The 20,666-nt window shown below is 40.3% G+C and overlaps 1 protein-coding gene across 1 annotated transcript in view; it reads left to right on the top strand.

Moving 5' to 3' along the window:
* LOC125466508 (uncharacterized protein C7orf57-like) overlaps positions 1-20,666 on the top strand; it is a 112,512-nt gene that overhangs the window by 60,040 nt on the left and 31,806 nt on the right. The window contains exon 7 of the mRNA XM_048561084.1: positions 5,958-6,091. Coding sequence (XP_048417041.1) covers positions 5,958-6,091 — 134 coding nt within the window. The remainder of the gene's footprint in view (positions 1-5,957; positions 6,092-20,666) is intronic.

Here is a 20,666-nt window from a genome sequence, read left to right as displayed (position 1 = left end):
CAAAAAGAACATAGGTGTTCTGCAAAGCAGTCACCCCGTCTGCATTTCATTTCCCCAATGTAGAGAAGACCACATCATGAGCAGTGAATACAGTAGACTAGATTGCGTGAAGTGCAAGTAAATTGCTATGTCACCTGGAAGTTTTGTCCGGGGCATTGAAAAGTGAGAAAGGAAGAAGTAAACTGATAGTTATTTGAAAGTGAGTGCAACAATTGCGATGTATCTGTGCAATCTAGCCTTGCAGTCATCAGTGCAATGGAAGTAGTACTGTGACTCTGTGCCAACTGTTGACTTAATTAGTCTCTATCTTCCAAAAAGTAACTGCTATTTATTGGCAGGGTGCATCAGCAGAGGAAACATCATAAATGGCTAGCATCGACCATAGCTTAAAAAAACAAAAGAACTACAGATGCTGTAAATCTGGAACAAAAACAAAGTTGCTGGAAAAGCTCAGCAGGCCTGGAAGCATCTGTGAAGGAGAAAACAGTGTTAATGTTTGGGCTTGTTGACCCTTCCTCAGAACTGAGTTTGAAGGAAGGGTCACCAGACTCCAAATGTTAACTCTGTTTTCTCCATTGACTATATCTATGCTGGTAAAAGTTATTCTGCACCTCTTAAAGACCATAGACCACATGATACAAAGGCAGGCCAACTGACCAATCAAGCATATGCTAGCTCTTGTAGAGCAGTACAGCTTGCTTTATTCTCTCACTCTATTCTAGCATGTTTATTCTTTCAAATGCCTATGCAATTTCCTTTTGAAGTCATTGGTTGTGCCTCCTTTGACAAATCTTATAGGCAGTGAATTCCAAGCCATTAGCATTCATGCAGTAAAAGAATACTTCCTCAGATCTTGACTATATTTCTTGTCCAAATCCTCAAATCTGTGCTGCATTGTTCTGGTACAGTAACAAACATAAATAGCCTTTCCTTGTCTATCTAATCTTAACCTTTCATTATTTTATACATATTTATCAGATCTTTTCTCCATTGCCCTGAGGTGAGCAACTCCAGCTTCTCTAACCTAACATCATACAAATAAATTGCCACGTCCTTGGAACCATTCTTGTTAATCTCTCCTGTACCCTTTCAAGGTCTTTTTTATTGTTCCTAAAGTGTAGTGTCCAGAATTAGATGCAATTCTATTATTGAATATAACCATTGTTTTATAACTATTCAGCATACCTTTTTTTTTGTGGTCTAATTATGATGTCCAAATTTCCACATGCTTTGCTAGCTACTCCTTCAAATCTCTTCCCACCTTCAAAAGTGGATAAGATTGTATGAGGAAATTGTGTTTTGGAAAGAATCTGACCTGGAAAAGGGTGAGGAATTGCCAAGGCAAAGAGCAGGCTTCATAGTTTTTGGATACTATACAAGGGTGCCATGTTGGAGGAGGTAGAAAGAGAGAGAGATGTACCATATCCGCATAGATGGAGGTATATCTTCCACCATAGAGGAAGAAAAGGCCCTCCAGAGATCCAGTCAACTAATTGTGAGAAGAAATAGCCATGGAGAAAAAAACAATGAGTTGAACCTGCTGATCTGAATGCTGTGTCACAGAAAATGTCAGTGACCTTACAAAATAGTTTATGTTCATTCACTGTATATTTAAATAACTTATCCTATCAACTACTCCAGGAGTTCCAGCCACTCCTCAATCACCACCAACCTCAATCCATCAAGCCTTAAGCCTATCAATTCTATGTTTCATCTCACCCAGACACCCTTACAGCCACATCTCATTTGTTGTATATAGCATTGGCTAAAGATGAGTTGGAATAGTAAGATTTAAGCACAACAAAGAATTTAAACAGCAGCATGAAGAATAGTAAAGTCATGTTATATCATGTCATGTCATGTGACCATTGTCGAAGACAGGTCCTATTGATGCTTCATCCTGAGCTTTTTTCTTGGTCTTCTTTTCAGCGATGGTTTACAATTGTCTTCCACTCACAGGGACCAGGTTTAGATGTAGGTTCCAAGTTTGCCTCAGCTGGAACAGGGATTAAACTTGTGCTATTGGTGTAATTTTGAACCACACGTTGGTCAACTAGCCAACTGAACAAACTGATCTCCTAGGCAGGCAACTTAAATAAGCTTTCTAATAAAACCATTGTAGGAATCATTCACTAAGGTTTCATGTCATGCCAACACAACCATATTATGTTGCAAATTTTAAAACTTTTCTTTTTAAAACTGTTCTTTTATTGAATGGTTATGATGACTGCTAAAGCGTCTAGTGGCCTTTGAAACTTAGCGCAATCACTCAAGCTCTGGAATGTTCTAAATTAAATTATAATTGGTGTATATCCCTTGAGTGAATACACCTAAACTGTACTCCTTTGCTTCATACTCGCTACAGTTAAAGTTGACACCAAAACACAGAAACAATAGATCCATAGACTCTATATCTCCAGGTTTGAAATATAACAGAGGAAAGTTGACAAGGCTAGTTATCCATGAGTTAAGTGTGAAAGACCACCATTGATCTATTAAAAAGCAATGGACTTTGACCGTGTGACTGAAAGTGACTCTCTGATACTGAAAGATCCTTCTGCTGAATATCAATTGTCGTTAGCCATGTAATTGAAACTGATTCTTTGACACAGAAATTACTGGAAATGTTTCGCATCATCTGTGGCAGGCCTGGCGTCATCTGTAGAGAGAAAGCAGAGTCAACGTTTCAGGTCCAGTGACTGCTCTTCAGGACCTTCTTTGATACTGAAACTCTTTATGCCAAACCTTGGAGAGATACTAGCAGACTGCAGAATTTCATCAGCAAGACCATAACTGTAGAGAAGTGCTGTTCCACCTTTATCTTTTCAAGAGTCACATCACTTGAAAATCTTATAAAAGCTCCCCTAGCCTGATTCCCAAAGCTTTAAGTTAAGCTGTAAATAAATTAGGCCTACTCAGACAGCAATCACAAGTAATTTTAATTTATTTATTTTTCCATGTATTTTGATACAAAATACAGTGAAAAGTATTGTACAGTGTCACCACTCTCTGGCACGTTCTTAAAACACAAAAATAAACTAAAATATAGAATATAAAGGCAGAATAATAAAGAAATAAAAAACGTGTCCAACTTTGCAGTCATTCTTGTTCAGTGCTACATCATGAGCCATTTGCCATGGGCCTGGTGACTAGGCATAAATATCCTTTGCTGTGCAGCTGTTGCTGGAATAGAAGTTGCCACTCCTTGGTGCCATCTCGCCTCCATCAATGCCCTCGCTGCTGAGAGTCCTTGCTGGACCTTGCTAACGGGGCGCTTGCTAAGTGACACCAATGCTGCTGGGTACTCCACTGGTCCAAACTCAACCCTACCATCATGAGTCCACCTCATGACCTGCTGAACTGTCTTAATTTCATAGGAATGCTGAAATTAATCTGTATCTGATTCCAGCTATCTAAATTTACCTAAACTACAATCCAAAAAGTGGGGGAAGGCTCTCTTTTTCTCTGGATTCTAGAAGATGTGGACTGTTAACTGTTCTATTGATAGACCATACTGCTGTTCTGAACTGAACTCAAATAACAAGTTTTTGTATGTCATAGAAGTTCAACTTCATAAACATGTCATCAATTAAATTGAAAGCTGAGGCAGGTTGGGTCATTTAACCTCAAATGATATGCTTTCTTGTTAAGTTGGTTCAATGCTTCTAATGACTTTTTGACCTCTAAGGATAAATAGTTACTTGCACAGAACTGAAGTATAAATCTATTTTCTACTTCAACATTAAAATTTCAGAAGTTAATAATATATTATATAATTTCATCAATGCACATTAGCTAGGATTTTGGAATGTACTTTCTTTTTAAAAACAAACTACAATGATTATGGACAGAGGGAAAAGAAATGTTTGCTCGAACGTATCTATCTTCCTTACACATCATGTTTATCTTCATTTATTTCATGGTTCTGCATGTATTCAGATTGAAATTCTAAGGTTTCTGCCCCACTAACAGAAGTATTGAGAAGCATGATATGGTTATCAATCAATTAAAGCAGTGATTCTATCCCAGATTGTGGGGATGAAGCAATTTAAATAAATCGATTATTGAACTGTGTTAAATTTGAACAGAGAACCTCAGAAAAAATATTTTGTCTTGTATAGAGTTTAGTGAAGATTCACTGGAATGATATTTGGGCTTAAAGAGTTAAATAATGAGAACAAACTTTGCACAAGTTATTTTTGTATGTCCTTGAGTTTGAAGGTTGCAGAGTGATCTAATCAAGGTCATTAAAATGCTAAGCACATACATAAAAATGTATAGAAATATCCTATTTCTTCAAATAGCGACATCCAGAACAGAGGACCATATTCTTACAATTGAAGCTAAGCTATTTAGGGATGAAGTCAGGCAGCATATTTTTTACAGAGACAGTAGCCCAGTTCTTGAACACTCTACTAGAAAATCTATTGAGTGCTACACCAATTGAAATTTTCAAGGCTGAGATTGCAAAATTGTTGGGAAAATGAAGCTAAGGCATGATCCAATTGATCAGCAGGACAGGTTCATAGGGTGGAAGATCATTCCATGCTTGAACAGGCACAGTAAAGATGTTTGCTCAGTGTACCAACTGAAAAGCTTGAGAAGGATCTAACACTCATGTGACAGATAATAAAAACCTTGATAGGACTGAAGGCATCTTTAAAATGGTTTAATTTTTTCAAAGGAAAGCAAAATCTTTAATTTGGAGTTTATTTGAGGACCTAATCAAGTATCAAACCAGGATCAGAAAATCTCTTAGTAAACATGGCTCACTTCGAGCCTAAGGAGGACAAAATTTGTCCAAACTTTTAAGATTGCCATCAGATATGCCCTCAGCTGTGGACATTGCAGGCCACTTGCTTTACTCTTGAGATCAGAATTCAGACCTGAATGTTATTGGCATAGGAACATTGAAAATTCAGGTCCAGGCTATAGGCAATCAACTGAAAATGAACTCTCTCCTTAAGCAGGAACTCTAACACACTGTAAACAAATAATTTTTATATTAATTCATAGGATGTGGGCATCGCTGGGCAAGCCAGTGTTTATTGCCATTCCTTATTGCCAGAGACCAGTTAAGACTCAACCATATTGCTGTAGGTCTGAATTTATATAAAGGCCGGACTAGATGAGAATGGCAGGTTTTCTTCCCTAAAGAACTTGAGTGAACTAGGGATAGTAGGAATTGCCGATGCTGGGGAATCTGAGACAACAAGGTGTAGAGCTGCATGAACACAGCAAGCCAAGCAGCATCAGAGGAGCATGAAAGCTTACGTTTCGGGTCTAGATCCCCCCTTCAGAAATTTCTGAAGAAGGGTCTAGACCCAAAACATAAGCTTTTCTGCTCCTCTGATGCTGCTTGCTTGCTGTGTTCATCCAGCTCTCCACCTTGAGTGAACTAGATGTGTTTTTTTCCCCCAACAGTTGGTAACGGTTTCAAAGTTGTCATTGGACTGATTCCAGATTTTGAATTTGAATTCCATCATCTGCTGTGGAAGTATTTAAACATCCCCAGAATATTACCTGGATCTCTGGATTTATTGTCTAGTAATAATACCACTAGGCCATCACCTTATCATTGTTTACTATTACATTAATTGGTTTGAACATTAAGATGTTTAAATCCAAACAAAAATATCTTTTGCAGGCAATTTTATAAAATGCATTTATGGATATGGAGCTTCACATGATGTTAGCACAGATGCTTGAATTCAAATACTACCTGCCATGCACTGAAACAGCCAGTCCCCATATCTTCGCTAGATTTGCATAGTTTAATTTGAATAGGCAGAGAATTGTGTGAATTGTGTATCTGCATTCCTGATGAACACTATTGGTGTGGAAAAGGGACACAATTTTATGAATGCTTGTGAATAAAATAAAACACAGCAATAGAAAATAGCTTTAAAATGCAAAGATTCTGGAACACAGTAATAATTATTAACCCTTTCCTTCAGGCCTTTACCAAAAAAGAATGAACCTATAAACTTCACCAAATTAATTACTAATGGATATGCTGAGGACTGGATTCAGCAGCAACAAGAATTGAACAAGAAGATATCATCAAGCGTTAAGGTTAACCAACCTGGAGGTAATGATTTTCAAATCTGTCAGCATTTCCGTCATGCTGTGGTAAGATATGATTTTAGTCTCAATTATCGTACAGGGAGACAGTGATTGAAGGTTAAATGTTTTTCTAGTCTGGTCTGCTTGCAAGTTTCCTGGCATTAGATAATAAAGTGATACTGACAGGAACTTGAAGGCAAACAGGAATGCTATGCCAGTATAGAAGGGAAAGATCAATGCATCTACACTAAATTTATTAAATGACAGGTCATGAAGTAAGGGGTAGAATATTGTTTATTGCAGTCGAGGTGTGGAAGTGGGTGAAAAACGTGATGCACTTCCATTCTTTGTGGGTTGGGTTTTCTTGCGCAATTACATTCTTCTCAACTCTTTACATCTGCATGTACCGGTAAAGTACTCAAATTAGTAGGCAGACAAGCAGGCAAGAAATTCTGCCTCTGTTGGAACCTTCCAGGCAGCAACTTCCAGGAACCATATTTGATCAGCATCTGGACAGCACTGCACTCTCTGCAACCCCTGAGCACCATTAAATATTTGCTCATCACCCAACTCATGCCCTGAGATGCCATAGCCTAGTCCAAAAAAATGGTACCATGAATAATGGCACCTCCCTAGAAATTCTCTTGAAATCTATCCAGGATAGAAGGAAAGTTCTTTTCACAAGGGATGAAAGCAGAGTCAATTCCAAATGATGAAGGCAACATGGACAGAGGTAACTGTGGGGGTTAGCACCTATGGATGACAACCTGATTCCAATGTTGCAAGATGATGAATGATTTACACCCTCCCATGGCTCATGCCATTATGACTGAGAGTTAGCATTAGAATGTTGCCACTGCAGAAAACCATCAAACAAGATTAGATGTGAGACATTTCCATCAGATGCTTCATGTGCAATAAATGACTGTTATTTCATTGCAGCTATTAATATAGAACTAATTGCACCACAGTGGCACTCATCTCACACATTTGCCATGGTTCACACTGAAAATATAAATGAAGCTTAGCAGCTCAGGACCCATCAGCTCACAGACTTTTCTTCACAACCAGAAGAACATGCACATCTAATAGATTTCCAGCTAAAGGCTTTTATGAAACAAAGGCACAACCATGAAAGACGACTTGGGATGGACACCTCATAAGTATTTCAGGCACACACATCATATAATGCTTTCTTAGTTTTCATCATCTGTAGTCATTTGATGACACTGAATTAACTTACATTCATTAACCAGCATACTAATTTCTTCTATGCCACGTTCTTTTGACAAGTAATACACCTGGACAATCGCAGCTGTAGGAATTCATATCTCTATCCATCTATCTATCTATCAATGCAGGCATAGTGCTTGTGTGCCTATGCTAATATCTCCTTACACTTCTCTCCTGTAGCTGGAAAATTCACAGTATGCACAAAAATGTCCAAACAGGATGTGTTTGACATAAAGGAGCTGAACCCCTTTGAGGAGCAGGTCCTGAGCACTTCCTCTCAAGCCACATGGCTACAAATTTGTCTTAGGAAGTGGTAGGTGTGAGTGATAGCATCCCACATCACATTTGAAAACATCTCTAGCCATGCCTTTCACTCATCTGCAGGTAATTACATTGCCTTTGGTAGACCCTCTCCCCGAGCATTGCCTGGTGGCACTAAAGACCCTGGTTCCCTTTTTCTGGGACTGTTTACTCCTCCACAGCTAGAGCTCTTGAGCCTCCTTTCTCTGCTTGTGTTGGCACTAGATATTCTTCTTTGCCTTCTCCTCCTTGTTCTTAATCTTAGCAATATTAGAACAGCTGCTGGGTCGAGCTGGTTAAAAATCTGGAAGTACTGATCTGGAAAGAAATGCCAGGAATGAGATGTTTGTTTTTCATTTGAGAGCTTAACATAGACAAGCTATGCTTTTGTCCCCTCATCAGGCTGCTCATGTGTTGGATAAGCTCTGCCCCCTCCAAATGGCCTGGTTTTCCTTTCCTCAATCTGCCACCTGGAGCCTTAATCCTTACACTGCTTTCCATGCAGAAGGCAGATAGCTAAATGCCATTCTTCGTGGCCCTCATTATCCCTTGTAACACAACCCAATATCTTGGAGCCTACAGTTTGTAAAACAGTTTCCCCCCCAAGTCGTTACCATGCATAAATACAGACCTGCAAATACTCTTGCACATTGTAATTGGAAAAACACCCCACTGCACCACTCCAGCCACCACCACCATCACAATCATGGTAGTTCGTAAGTTTTTATTCTGTGGTGAGTATTTTCCTTCATTGCTATGGCCTCTATTCATTGCTCATCCAGAAGTATTTTTCAGTTTTTTGCCTTGATTCCTTTAGTTGGTTATGTTTGCAGTGTGTAAGAATGCATGTAAACAAATCTCAGGTTCCTCCTATTTCTGCTGTTTACTCTTCACTTTCTTCTGTTCTGAGATGATTTATGAGAAAGATCGTGGTTGCAATTTTGAAATTTGATTTGCTTATCATAAACCCATCCCCTCTATACCGCACTTTCCTCTCCATCATTGTAGATGGTCTTTTTTTCTGTTGCCCTCTCTGTCCTTCTTCAAATTCTTTTGTGACTCATCAGTGCTTTCACTATTCCCTTAATGTTCCTGTTCTACCATCTTATCTCATTCCTATCCAGATCCACATGTGCAACTTCAGACTTAGTTGTTTCACCTGCTCTTTCTCTCTCCCCAGCACACCGAACTACTCCATTGTATTTTCACTATAAATATGCAGCTCCCACCCTTCCTTGACCCCCTTGACCCACCACTGTGATCCTTCCCTTTGAATCCAAATTTCTTCTCTCCATTCCCCAGGATCCTTCCAGAAAGCCTGAAAAACATTTCCTACCATTCCTTTTTACCTCACCCACCTTTTTCTGAACCTTTGATACATTTGGAAGTAGCCTTTTTGGTAAACAGGATGACCATCATTTATGATCAGTGATGCAAAACACTGCTGCCGTACACTCTGGTCCTGCCCTACACAAAACATCCCTTTACACATAGACTTATTGAAGTCTGCATTTAATTTTGGTTTCTCATCTTCCTTCTGAGTTAGATCTCAGAAAGTTCAATGTCACTAACACAGGAAGGATCATCGTACCCGTTAACATCATACAATTCGTGAAAAGTTTAAATTCTTGAAAGAGAAATCAACACAAATCAAAACCCTCAGTTGAGTCTTGTCTCTACCAAAAAGAATGCTCAATCATAGAGGTGGAATAGGAAAACTCCCTGAAACTGTGCACATCTGCATTCATCGACCAAATTCAACCGACATTCCTCTGCTTGCCTGCCCTGTTCAGGTTTGCTGGTACCATTCAGTGTGGCTGCCTTGCTTGGGAAAACATTTACCTGGTGATGCATCACTCCTTAAACAATAAGCATTTAAGAACTGCAAGAAAGATTACATAAGAATGAGACTTCTCATAAACTTGTTGACCTAGTGAAGCTGCACACTTTACATTGCAAGCATTTAAGAATTACAAGCAGGGACAGCAAAAAAAACCTGAGAATTCTATTAACAGACAAGCAGGAATAGACCATACAACCCATTGGACCTGTTCCATCATATAATATGATCATAGATGATCATCCAATTCACAACCTTTTTCCCTGCCTATCCTCATATTCATTTATGTCATTGGTATTTAGAACCCTGTCAATGTCTACTTTAAATGTGTTCAATGACTTAGCTTCCACAGTCCTCTAGGTTAGTAAATTGCAAAGGTTTGTAAACCTCTGAATAAAACATATATCCTCACTTGTTCCTAAGCGGCCTTATTTTGAAATTTGTCTCCTGGTCCTTGTTTCCCTAAACTGGGAAACACTTATTTGCATTCAAACTGAAGTATTTGGCATATTTCAATGAGATCAGCTGTCATTCTTTGGAACAGTAGAAAATACTGGCCCAGTTTCCCATCTCCTCATTAAACAGTTCCCTCAAAAACAAGTCAATTTAGAGTAGAGGAATTCAACAGATCAGGCAGCTTCAGAAGAGTAGGAGAGTCAACATTTTGGGATGGGACCTTTTGTCAGTCCCAGCAAAGGACTCCCCTTCATTCTCCTGTGCCCACACATCAATGAATTCTATACACGTCTGGATGTTTAATTCTTTTTCTGCTGCGTCTGCCAAGAGTCCTGATGAAGGGTCCTGACCTGAAACATCAACTCTATTGATCCTCTGCTGTGTTCCTCCAGCTCCACACTGTATTGACTCTGACTCCAGAATCTGCGGTTCTTGCTATCTCCCCCAAAAACATGTCCGGTAAATCTTCATCACATTCTCTCTATGGCTATAGTACGCTTCTTAAGGCAAGGTGATTAAAAAAGAGCACAGAACATCAGGTGCGGCCAAATCAAGATTCTATAATCAAATTTCTAGTTAACCTGTTCAGAGATGTTTTGACACACCTCTAGGACAGATGGGACTTGAACTTGGGAACATTACCACTGTGCCACAAGAGAGCCCCAAATGTTTTTGAATCAATCTGTCCAGAGATGTTATTATACATCTTTGGAGTAGGTATGATTTGAACATCAAGATTTCATACTCCTGTACTCCAATCCTCTTGTGACAAAGGCTAATTATGCCTTAGCCTTCCTAATAACTTGTTGCACCCACGTTATCCTTCAGCGACTGATTAATGAAGAACTGTGACAAACACTACATTGGACAAACTGGCAGAAAGCTAGCCACCAGGACACATGAACATCAACTAGCCACAAAACGACATGACCCACTATCACTCGTATCCTTACATACAGATGAGGAAGGACACCACTTTGATTGGGACAACACATCCATCCTAGGACAAGCCAAACAGAGACACGCACGAGAATTCCTAGAAGCATGGCATTCCAACCGGAACTCCATCAACAAACACATTAATCTGGAGCCAATCTACCATCCCCTGAGAAAAAGAACAGGAAGTGACATCACCAACGCAGGAAATGACATCACCAACCCAAGGAAACCTAACCAGATAAATAGAAAGCGGGACATAACACCAGCGCGTCGTCGGAGGCTCACTGATGATGTTACCTAGAATGGTGATGAAACATTTGAAAACTAACCTTCTAGCTCAGCAAGCAAACTCACATCCAGAACCTCAACCTGAGCTACAAATCTTCTCAAAACTCACTGATTAATGAAGACACTCAGGTCCCATTGTGCGTCCGTACTTTTTAATCTCTTACCATTTAAATAACACTCTGCACACCATTCCCTCTTAACAAAATGATAACCTCACATTTTTCCACAATGTATTCCATCTGCCATTTTCTTGCCACCTTAAGTTTGTTTAAATTCCGTTGAAACCACTTTGCACACGTTCCCACTTTGCTTTGTGTCAAACTTGGAAAAGTTACATTTGGTCCGCATGTCCAAATCATTCAAACGTATTCTCCACAGCTAATCCTCGTGATACCCCACTAGTAACAGACTGCCAATTTGAGAATGATCTGTCTATTCCTACTCTCTGATTTCTGTACGTGACTTAGTTCTTAACCCCAACCAGTATAATGTCTCCTGTCATGAGCTTTAATTTTGCTAAGCAACCTCCTGTGAGGGATATCATTAAAAGACTACTGAAAATTCAATTATTCTACGTCTACTGACTCCCTTTTATTAATTCTGTTGGTAACATCTCCAAAAAAACTCCAGATTCACCAATCATGATTTCTCACTCATAAATGCATAATGACTATGCCCAATTAACTTGTTATTATCCAAGTGTTTATTTAATAATAGGTTCTGGCATTTCATCTACTACTCATGTAAGGCGAACATCTGATTCATGATTTTCTCTCCCCATTCCTTCTAAAATATTGGGATGACATTTGCTTCCTCATAACACACAGGAACCATTCCAGAGTCTATAGAATGTCACAAGATGATCACCAATGCATTCATTATCCCCACAGCTACCTACCTCTCCTGACAATCTGGAATGTAAAATATTAGGTACCAGAGCTTATCAGCATTCAGTCTCGTTAATTTCTCCAACTGAACCTTCTTACTAATGTCCGTTTCTCTCAATTTCTCATCCTGCCTAGCTGTTTAGAACTTTAAATCTGGCAGATTTCTTGAATCCTCCTAAGACACAAAGTTATTATTTAGCTGCATTGTTATTTCCCGTTATAAATTTCCTGACTCCACCCATAGTGGACTCGCATTGATTGTAGCCAATTGTTTCTTTCTTACATACTCATAGAAGCTTTTATTTATTGTCTGTTTTTCTGCTTTTGACTGGTTTACATTCATATTCCATTCTCCCTTTAACAGTTTCTTGGTCCTCCTTTGTCAAATCCACCTTTTCCTCAGATTTGATACTATTTCTGGCAACTTTGTAGACTTTTATTTTAATCTTATACAACCCTTAACTTCCTTTGGTACACATGGCTAATTGACTTTTTTTGGATTTTTTGAGCCTTAGTAAAGTCATGTAAATTATGTACTAATTCTTTAATGACTATCCATTCTTCATGTATCTTCCTACCTTCTAACATATTTTCCAAGTACACCTCAGCCAGTTCATGCCTCATATCGTCATAACTTACTTTGTTCAAATTTAACACTTCAGCTTCAGATTGAATTATGTCACTTTCAAACATATAGGGGATCCCTGATTTGTGAATGTCTGAGATATGTCGTACTTATGAACATGGTCCCACACAGGAGTTCAATTTAAAGACCCATCATATGAATATTTCCTACTCTTCTGAATGGCTGCTTTACATTATCCTGCATTCTGTTCTAACTTGAGTACCAATCAACTTGTGAATGGACTTCGGGGCAGAACCTGTTCGCAACCCAGGGAGTGCCTGTAAATTAAAATTCTATCATATTGTAATGCCTTGTTCCGAAAGATTCTTTCATAAAATATATTATTGGGTAAACTTTTCTCGTTATGTAATCCTAGATCTAACAGAATCGATAATCTCCAGTCAGCTCCACAATGTACTGGTACAGAAAACCATTGCCAATACACTTCAGAAACTCATCTTCTAAGGTATTGGCTTCATTATGTTAACTCTGTCAGTACTCAGACTGAAGTCACCCCGATTGCTGTATTTCCCATGCTACGTGCTTCTCTAATCTCTTAATATCATGACCTGCATTACCCCTCTTGTTTCCTGGTCCATAACAACTCCAGCCAATATTTGCTGTCCCTTGCTATTTCTTAGCTTCATCCAAACAGATTCTTCATTTTGTTCTTCTGATCATTTTGTTCTCCCTTAGTAACATACTGATCCCATCCTTATTATCGGCACAACACAACCTCCTTATCCCTTTTGCCCTATCCTGTCTAAACGACATATTCCTTGCATATTCAGTTCCTAGTCTTGATTACACTGCCATGTTTTCATAATGGTAATTAGATCATTCCTATTTACCTCAATTTGTCTCTTTACCTCTTCTACCTTGTTGCTGCTTGTATTTGGATCAAGTGCCTGTAACTTTATATTTTTAATATCATTCAAAGCCTTGTTGATATTCACCTTCATTTTGCCTGTCTTCTAATTTCACTTAACACTTTTCTACTTTCTGTTGCCAGTTTTACTTCCTTCCATTTTGAGCTGATCTTCAGATTGCTATCCCTACCAAGCTACTCTGAATCCTCCCTAATAATGCTAACAAATCTCATTCTATTCGTCCTGGTCCGGTTAATGTGTAACCTGTCCTTTTGTATAGGTTGCCTATGTCCCAGAAAACCAACCAAAAGCCTTAGAAATCTGATGCCCTCCTTCCTAAACAAATTCTGCATTCACATGTTTAATCTATCAACTGTCCTAATCCTGTGCTCTCTAGCGTGAGGCACTAAGTAATCTTGAGATTACTGTTCATGACACGTTGCTTTTTAAATTCCTTGCTAATTCCCTAAAGTCTGCTTTCAAGACCTCAGCCCTCTTCCTACTACTTTGTTGGTACCATTATGGACCATGACGTGGGCTGTTTACCATTCCCCAGAAGGATATATTGAAACCACTCATCATAGCACTAATCCTGGCTCCTGGAAGGCAACACACCATTCTAAAGTCATGTGACTGTCACAGAAATGCATGTATGTTCTCCTGAAATGAATAGTGAGTGGTGGAATGGATCACATTAGGGACAAAGATTATGATATGTGTTTAGAGGCCCAAGGTAAGGTTGGAATGCAATTCTTTGTAACAATGTTTATTAAGTGAGAGGAATCTGAAAAATATCAGTAAAATTGGAGATAATAGAGACAATGCGTGACATAAAAAATCAAACAGACAATGTGATGGAAAGGCTGAATATGCTTAAGATAGATAAGTCTCTTGGCCCCGCTGCCCAACATTCAATACTTATCGTGATAATTTTTGATTCATTTATGGGATGTTGGCATCACTGGCTAGGCCACCCTAATTTGCCAGAGTTAGTCACATTACTGAATGTCTGGAGTCACATTAGGCTAAACCACTTAAAGCAAGGAATATTTCCTTTCCTGAAAGGCATTAGTGAACCAGGTGGGGTTTTACAACAATCCACAGTGGTTGCATATTTGCCATTAGACAAGCTTTTCAATGAATTCAAACTATTGGCTATGGTGGGATTCAACACATGTCTTCAGATCAATACTTTAGATTATTAGTCCAGTGACATTATCACCACCACCTGAATTGAACAATTATGTAAAAGTATTCTGACTCTGACTGCCTGAGTGGCTCATTGACCGTGTCCAAGCCCTTGGGCTTGTATCAGAGGCTGCCATTGACTTACTGAGCAATGGCCCATTAACTTTGACTTGTCTGAGGCTGGCTGACAAGCATGACAGGTTTCCTGGCTTTGTTTCTGTGCTAAATAGCAAGGCAAGTCAGAAGTGATAAGAACCTGATAACCCCCTGTGGGCATGGATAAGTTGGGCTAAAGGGCCTATGTCTGTGTTGTGTAACTCTATGACCAGGGAATCTCCATTTACTATTAATCTTCCTCCCCTCCTGTATAACTGAGTGCTATAGATTTGGTTGTGTCAGCATTCTCTTGAGGAACAGATGCCCTCACTAGTGCCCAAATCAAAAACTAATTACCATGCAGGATAGAATCCTGTGCTTGTTGACTTGCTGTCCAAGCTGGTAAGTTTGTTTGCATTAGTTTCATCACCATACTGGGTATCTTCAACAGTATGCCTCCAGTGAAGCATCAGTGTACAGTCCTGCTTGTTATTTATGTGTCTCAGTTTGGTGGAGTGGTGACATCACTTCCAGACTTGTTTCTTAGTGGTTGGTATATGGGGTACAGCTCTGCATGTTCATTTATGGAGTTCTGGTTTGAGTGCCAGGCCTCCAGGAATTCTCGTGCATGTCTTTGGTTGGCTTGTTCAGGGATGACTACGTTGTCCCTGTCAAATTTGTTCGTAAGTTGACAAGAGATAAAAGTAGGAGTAAACCATTCAGCTTATCCAGCCTGCTCCACCATTCAATAAGATCATAGTCTCAGTTTCTCCCACCTGCATTATCCCCATAACCCTTAATCCTCCTACAATGCAAAAACCTATCCAACTGTGTTTTAAATATATTTAATGAAGCTGCCTCTACTGCTTCCTTGGGCAAAGAATTCCAAAGATTCACCACTCTATGAGAAAAGCAGCTCCTCCTCATCTCTGTCCTAAATCTACTCCTCCTCATCTTGAGGCTATGTCCCATAGTCCTAGTCCCTTCACCAGTGGAAACAACTTGACTGCTTCGATCTTATCTATTCCTTTCGTAATTTTATATGTTTCTATAAGATCCCCTCTAATTCTTCTAAATTCTAGTGAGTACGGTCCCAGGCGGCTCAACCTCTCCTTATAGGGTAACCCCCTCATCTCCAATATCAGCCTGGTGGACTTCCTCTGCACTGCCTCCAAAGCCAGTAAATCCTTCCTGAGTATGGAGACCAGAACTGCGCACAATATTCCAGGTGCAGCCTCACTAGCACCTTGTACAATTGCAGCAGAACCTCCCAGTTCTGAGGAAGGGTCACCGGACCCGAAACGTTAACTCTATTTTCTCCTTCACAGATGCTGCAAGACCTGCTGAGCTTTTCCAGCAACTTTGTTTTTGTTCCTGCTCTCAAATTCTTGCCGTCTTGCAATGAAAGCCAACATTCTGTTTGCTAGAAGTTCTGAGGGAAGGTCACCGGATCCGAAATTTTAATTCTGATTTTTTTCTTCACAGATGCTGCCAGGCCTACTGAGCTTTTCCAGCAACTTCTATTTTTGTCCCTCCAGTTTAAAATGTTTGATAATGACACAAGTGTCATCTGCATAGCAAATCCATACTTTTGGTTGGATGGTGGGAAGGGCTGTTCATTCCAGTCTTTGCATTATGGCTTCCACTATTAATCTTGATATTGTTGATCCCATGGGTGTTCCATTGATTTATCCATACATCTTGCCGTTGAAGATGAAGTTGGTTGTGAGGCAAAGATCCAATAGTTTGAGGATGCCGTCTCTGTCGATCCCTTGAGTGTTCCATTGATTTATCCATATATCTTGCCGTTGAAGATGAAGTTGGTTGTGAGGCAAAGATCCAATAGTTTGAGGATGCCGTCTTTGCTTATAGTGTTGGTGTTGTCAGGTGTCTGTATTGTGGACTGTCTAGTAGTGAGGCTAATGTTTCCTTAGCTAGGGGATGTTCATGGAGGTAAATAGTGCACTCACATTAAAGGTGACCATGATCTCGTCCTCATCTATACTGGTGTACTTGATGTTGAGGAATTGCTGGGCAGAGTGGATGGAATGGTTTGAGCTATCTATTACGTGCTTCAGTTTCCTTTGTATTTCTTTCACTAGCCCATATATCAGTGTACCGGGAAGTTAGACTGTGAGTCTGAGGGTTTGTGTACCTTGGGGAATCCATAGAAGCAGGTTGTGTTTGATCCCTTTGGTTTCATTCTCTGGTAATCAAATTTGCTAATTCCACCTGTTTTGTGTAAATGCCACAGGGTGATTATAATAAAATTTTCCAGTTGTGGTGTTGGGTCTGTTGCAATCTGTTAGTAGGTGTCAGTCTCTGTGTGTAAAGTGTTCATTTTTCCAATGTACTGTATTCTGTTGAGTATGACAGCCATGCACCCTTTGTATGCCAGCAGGATTACAATGTTCCTGTCTCTCTTGTGTCCATGTAGGGCATTCCTTTCTAATGTATTGTATGTGTTCCTTTCATTCCTTCTGCTTAGTGTCTGACAGTGCCTACTGCCTGCCTGACAGTGTGTTGTGTTTCTTCGGTGAGTCCGTTGGTTTTTAATGTGGACGCCAGTGCAGCCAGGAAGTCGGTTTTATTACCAGCTTTGTGATTGCACTTTAGTCCGCATACCAGGATGGCTTTTTCAGTGTGTGTGAGTGGCCGGTCAGATAGGTTCCTTATCCAAGTGTCTGCCCTGCCTGTGTCATTGTTGTAGGTGTATTTAGTCAGTTTTTCCTGTAGGTCCTGTCTTCTTGGCCTTGGTCTGCTGTTGTTTCATGGTAATGGCTCATTCTAGCGTTGTGGTTCATTCTTGATGATTGAGTTTAAATACAAGATTTTTTGGCACACAATTTCCTGTTCATGTTAATGAACGCAGTTGCATTCTGCAGCTGTTCTGTTTAGCTATTTTCCATTTTTGTGGGTTGTTTAGCAGTATCTTGTATTTTACACTACGTGGCAGTACCTGTTTTCTGATGCATTCATGCAGGAAGTGTAGTTGCTCACGGGCAGTGCTCAGTTGGTTGGCATTCGTTGCCATGGTTGAGCTAGTTTGAGGGTGTTGCACCTGTAGGTGTTCAAGGTTTTTGAGAAGATTTGTAGCTCGGACTGTTGATGCAGTCATTGACTTGCTCACTGACCTGGCAGGTTTGTTTGTAGATGTTTTGGCACCATACTAGGTACCATAATCAGTACTCATTCAGTGAAGCATCAGTGATCTGTTGTTACTCATGTGTCTCGGTTTGCTGGGAGGTCCCCCTCAGACCCATAGTCTCACTTCCAGACACATAACATACAGACTAGCGAAAGATCTACAAAGGAGACTGAAACACCTAATAGATGGCTCAAACCACCTCCATCCAATCTGCCCAAGGATTCCTTACAGTCATCAAGGACACCAGAGTAGATGAGGATGAGATCATGGTCTCCTTCAATGTGACGGCAGTATTTACCTCCATAAACAACCCCCTAGGCAACACTAGCCTTGCTACCATTCAGTCCAGGAATACAGATACCCGACAACACTAACACCATCAACAAAAACGGCATCATCAAACTACTGAATCTCACAACAGACTTTACCTTCAACAGCAAGGTACATGGACAAATCAATGGAACACCCATGAGATTGCTGATAACAGGATTAATTTTGGAAGCTGTAATGCTAAGACTAGAATGGACAGCTCTTCCCACCATTCAACCAAAAGTATGGATCTGCTAAATGGATGAAATCTTTGTCGTTATCAAATGTTCTAAACTGGAGAAAACCTATCTACGCATAAACAACATCCCCACTGGCATAAAATTCATCGTAAAGAGGAGAACAACACAGTCTTCCCTTCCTGGATGTAATGGCCGAACATAAGGCCAATGGTGAGCTCCAGGCCAGCATATGCAGGAAGGTCACCCATACGGAACAGATACTCAACTACAGTACCAATCATCCCAATACCCACAAACCGAGCTGTGTGAAAACACTGCTCAAGTGAGCCGCAACACACTGCAGCATCCCGGAGCAGTGCAAAGCTGAGGAAGAATATCTATACAGCATCTTTAGAAACAATGGTTATCCGAAAAGCGTAATCTGCTGATACCCACACAACAGACCACAACAGGAAGACACAATATGTCCAGAGACACTAGCCACTCTACCATTCAGGACCTATCAGAGTTGACCACCAGATTACTCTGCCCCTTAGGAGTCATGATAGCCCACAAACTGACAACCACACTGGAACAGCTACTGACAAGAATAAAGGACCTGACAACCACACCAACAGAACCAAGATAACAAAGTGTAGAGCTGGATGAACACAGCAGGCCAAGCTGTACCTTAGGAGCACAAAAGCTAGCGTTTCGGGCCTAGACCCTTCATCAGAAAAAGGGGAGGGAGAGAGGGTTCTGAAATAAATAAGGAGAGAGGGGGAAGCGGATTGAAGATGGATAGAGGAGAAGACAGGTAGAGAGGAAGAACAGGTTAGGGAGGAGGGGACGAGTTGGGCTGGTTTTGGGATGCAGTAGGGCGAGGGGAGATTTTGAAGCTTGTGAAATCCACATTGATAACATTGGGCTGCAGGGTTCCCAAGCAGAATATGAATTTCTGTTCCTGCAACCTTCGGGTGGCATTGCAGGAGGGTTGTTCCTGCAACCTTCGGGTGGCATCATTATGGCACTGCAGTAGGGCTGTTCCTGCAACCTCCAGAACCAACATTATTTACAAGGTACCATTCAAAGACTGCAAAAAGCATTACATAGGGCAAACCAGAAGGAAACTAGCCATCAGGACTCATGAACATCAACTAGCTACCAAGAGACATGACCAACTAACACTTATTTCAATATACATGGACAAAGAGGGACACCAATTTGACTGGGGTAACATAGCCATCCTATGACAAACCAACCAAAACACGCAAGAGAATTCGTGGAGGCTTGACGCTCAAACTGGAACTCCATTAACAAACATGTGGAGCTGTACCCCACATGCCAACCACTAAGAAACAAACCCGGTAAGTGATGCCACCTACTCCAGCCAACCAAGGCACATAAATACCAAGTGGAACAGAACACCGACGCTTCACTGGAGGCACACGGATAATGTTACTTAGTATGGTGATGAAACATCTGCAAACAAACTTATCAGCTCTGCGATCAAGTCAACAACTGCATCAACAACTCAAGCTGCAAATCCTCTCAAAAATCGTGAGTCGAATCCTACGTTGCTTGCCTGGCTCTGCCAGTTGGGTCACTCATCTTCTTGCTATCTGTATACTCATAACTGAGGTGTGATCACTGTCTTAAAGTGGCTATCCACATAGCTCCCTAGTTTCTTGAAACCTAGAGCTCATGCTTCTGTAGCTTGTGACATATCCTGCAGATGTGTTCACCCCAGACTTATTGTATGTCTATGACTTCCCACATATTGCGGGATGCACATTGCACTTGGATGAGCTGACCTTCAATACCATAACTTTAAAGATTATTTATTTCAATTATTATAAGTAGAAAAGTAATAAACATAACTTAACACTTACTCACCAATCAACTTCTTCTCCTGTACTAAAGTCAATTACTGAAGTCTGAAAAAGATACCAAAAGAAACTATTCCCTCCGTCACCAAACTCCCTCACTAACTGTTTGAGCTAGTTGAGTCGGTCCAGCTTCATCCCTTTCGCTGTAAGCATTTGCGCATAGAAGTAGCTTAGTTATGAAGGATACAAGTTAGTGATGATGTTCTTACTCACTGGAGCTTGTGAAGGAAGAAGTCTATTGACTAGGTACATGCTGAATATACATTTAGAAAGTTTTATGAACAAATGTGTTTGCTATTTTTGCCTATCAAGATTGTGCCTGTAAATGCAATTCCACTAGGCTGGCATGCTATT

Source organism: Stegostoma tigrinum, chromosome 2, assembly GCF_030684315.1.
Source record: "Stegostoma tigrinum isolate sSteTig4 chromosome 2, sSteTig4.hap1, whole genome shotgun sequence".
Lineage (NCBI taxonomy): Eukaryota > Metazoa > Chordata > Chondrichthyes > Orectolobiformes > Stegostomatidae > Stegostoma > Stegostoma tigrinum.
This window is presented reverse-complemented; position numbering and strand designations above follow the sequence as displayed.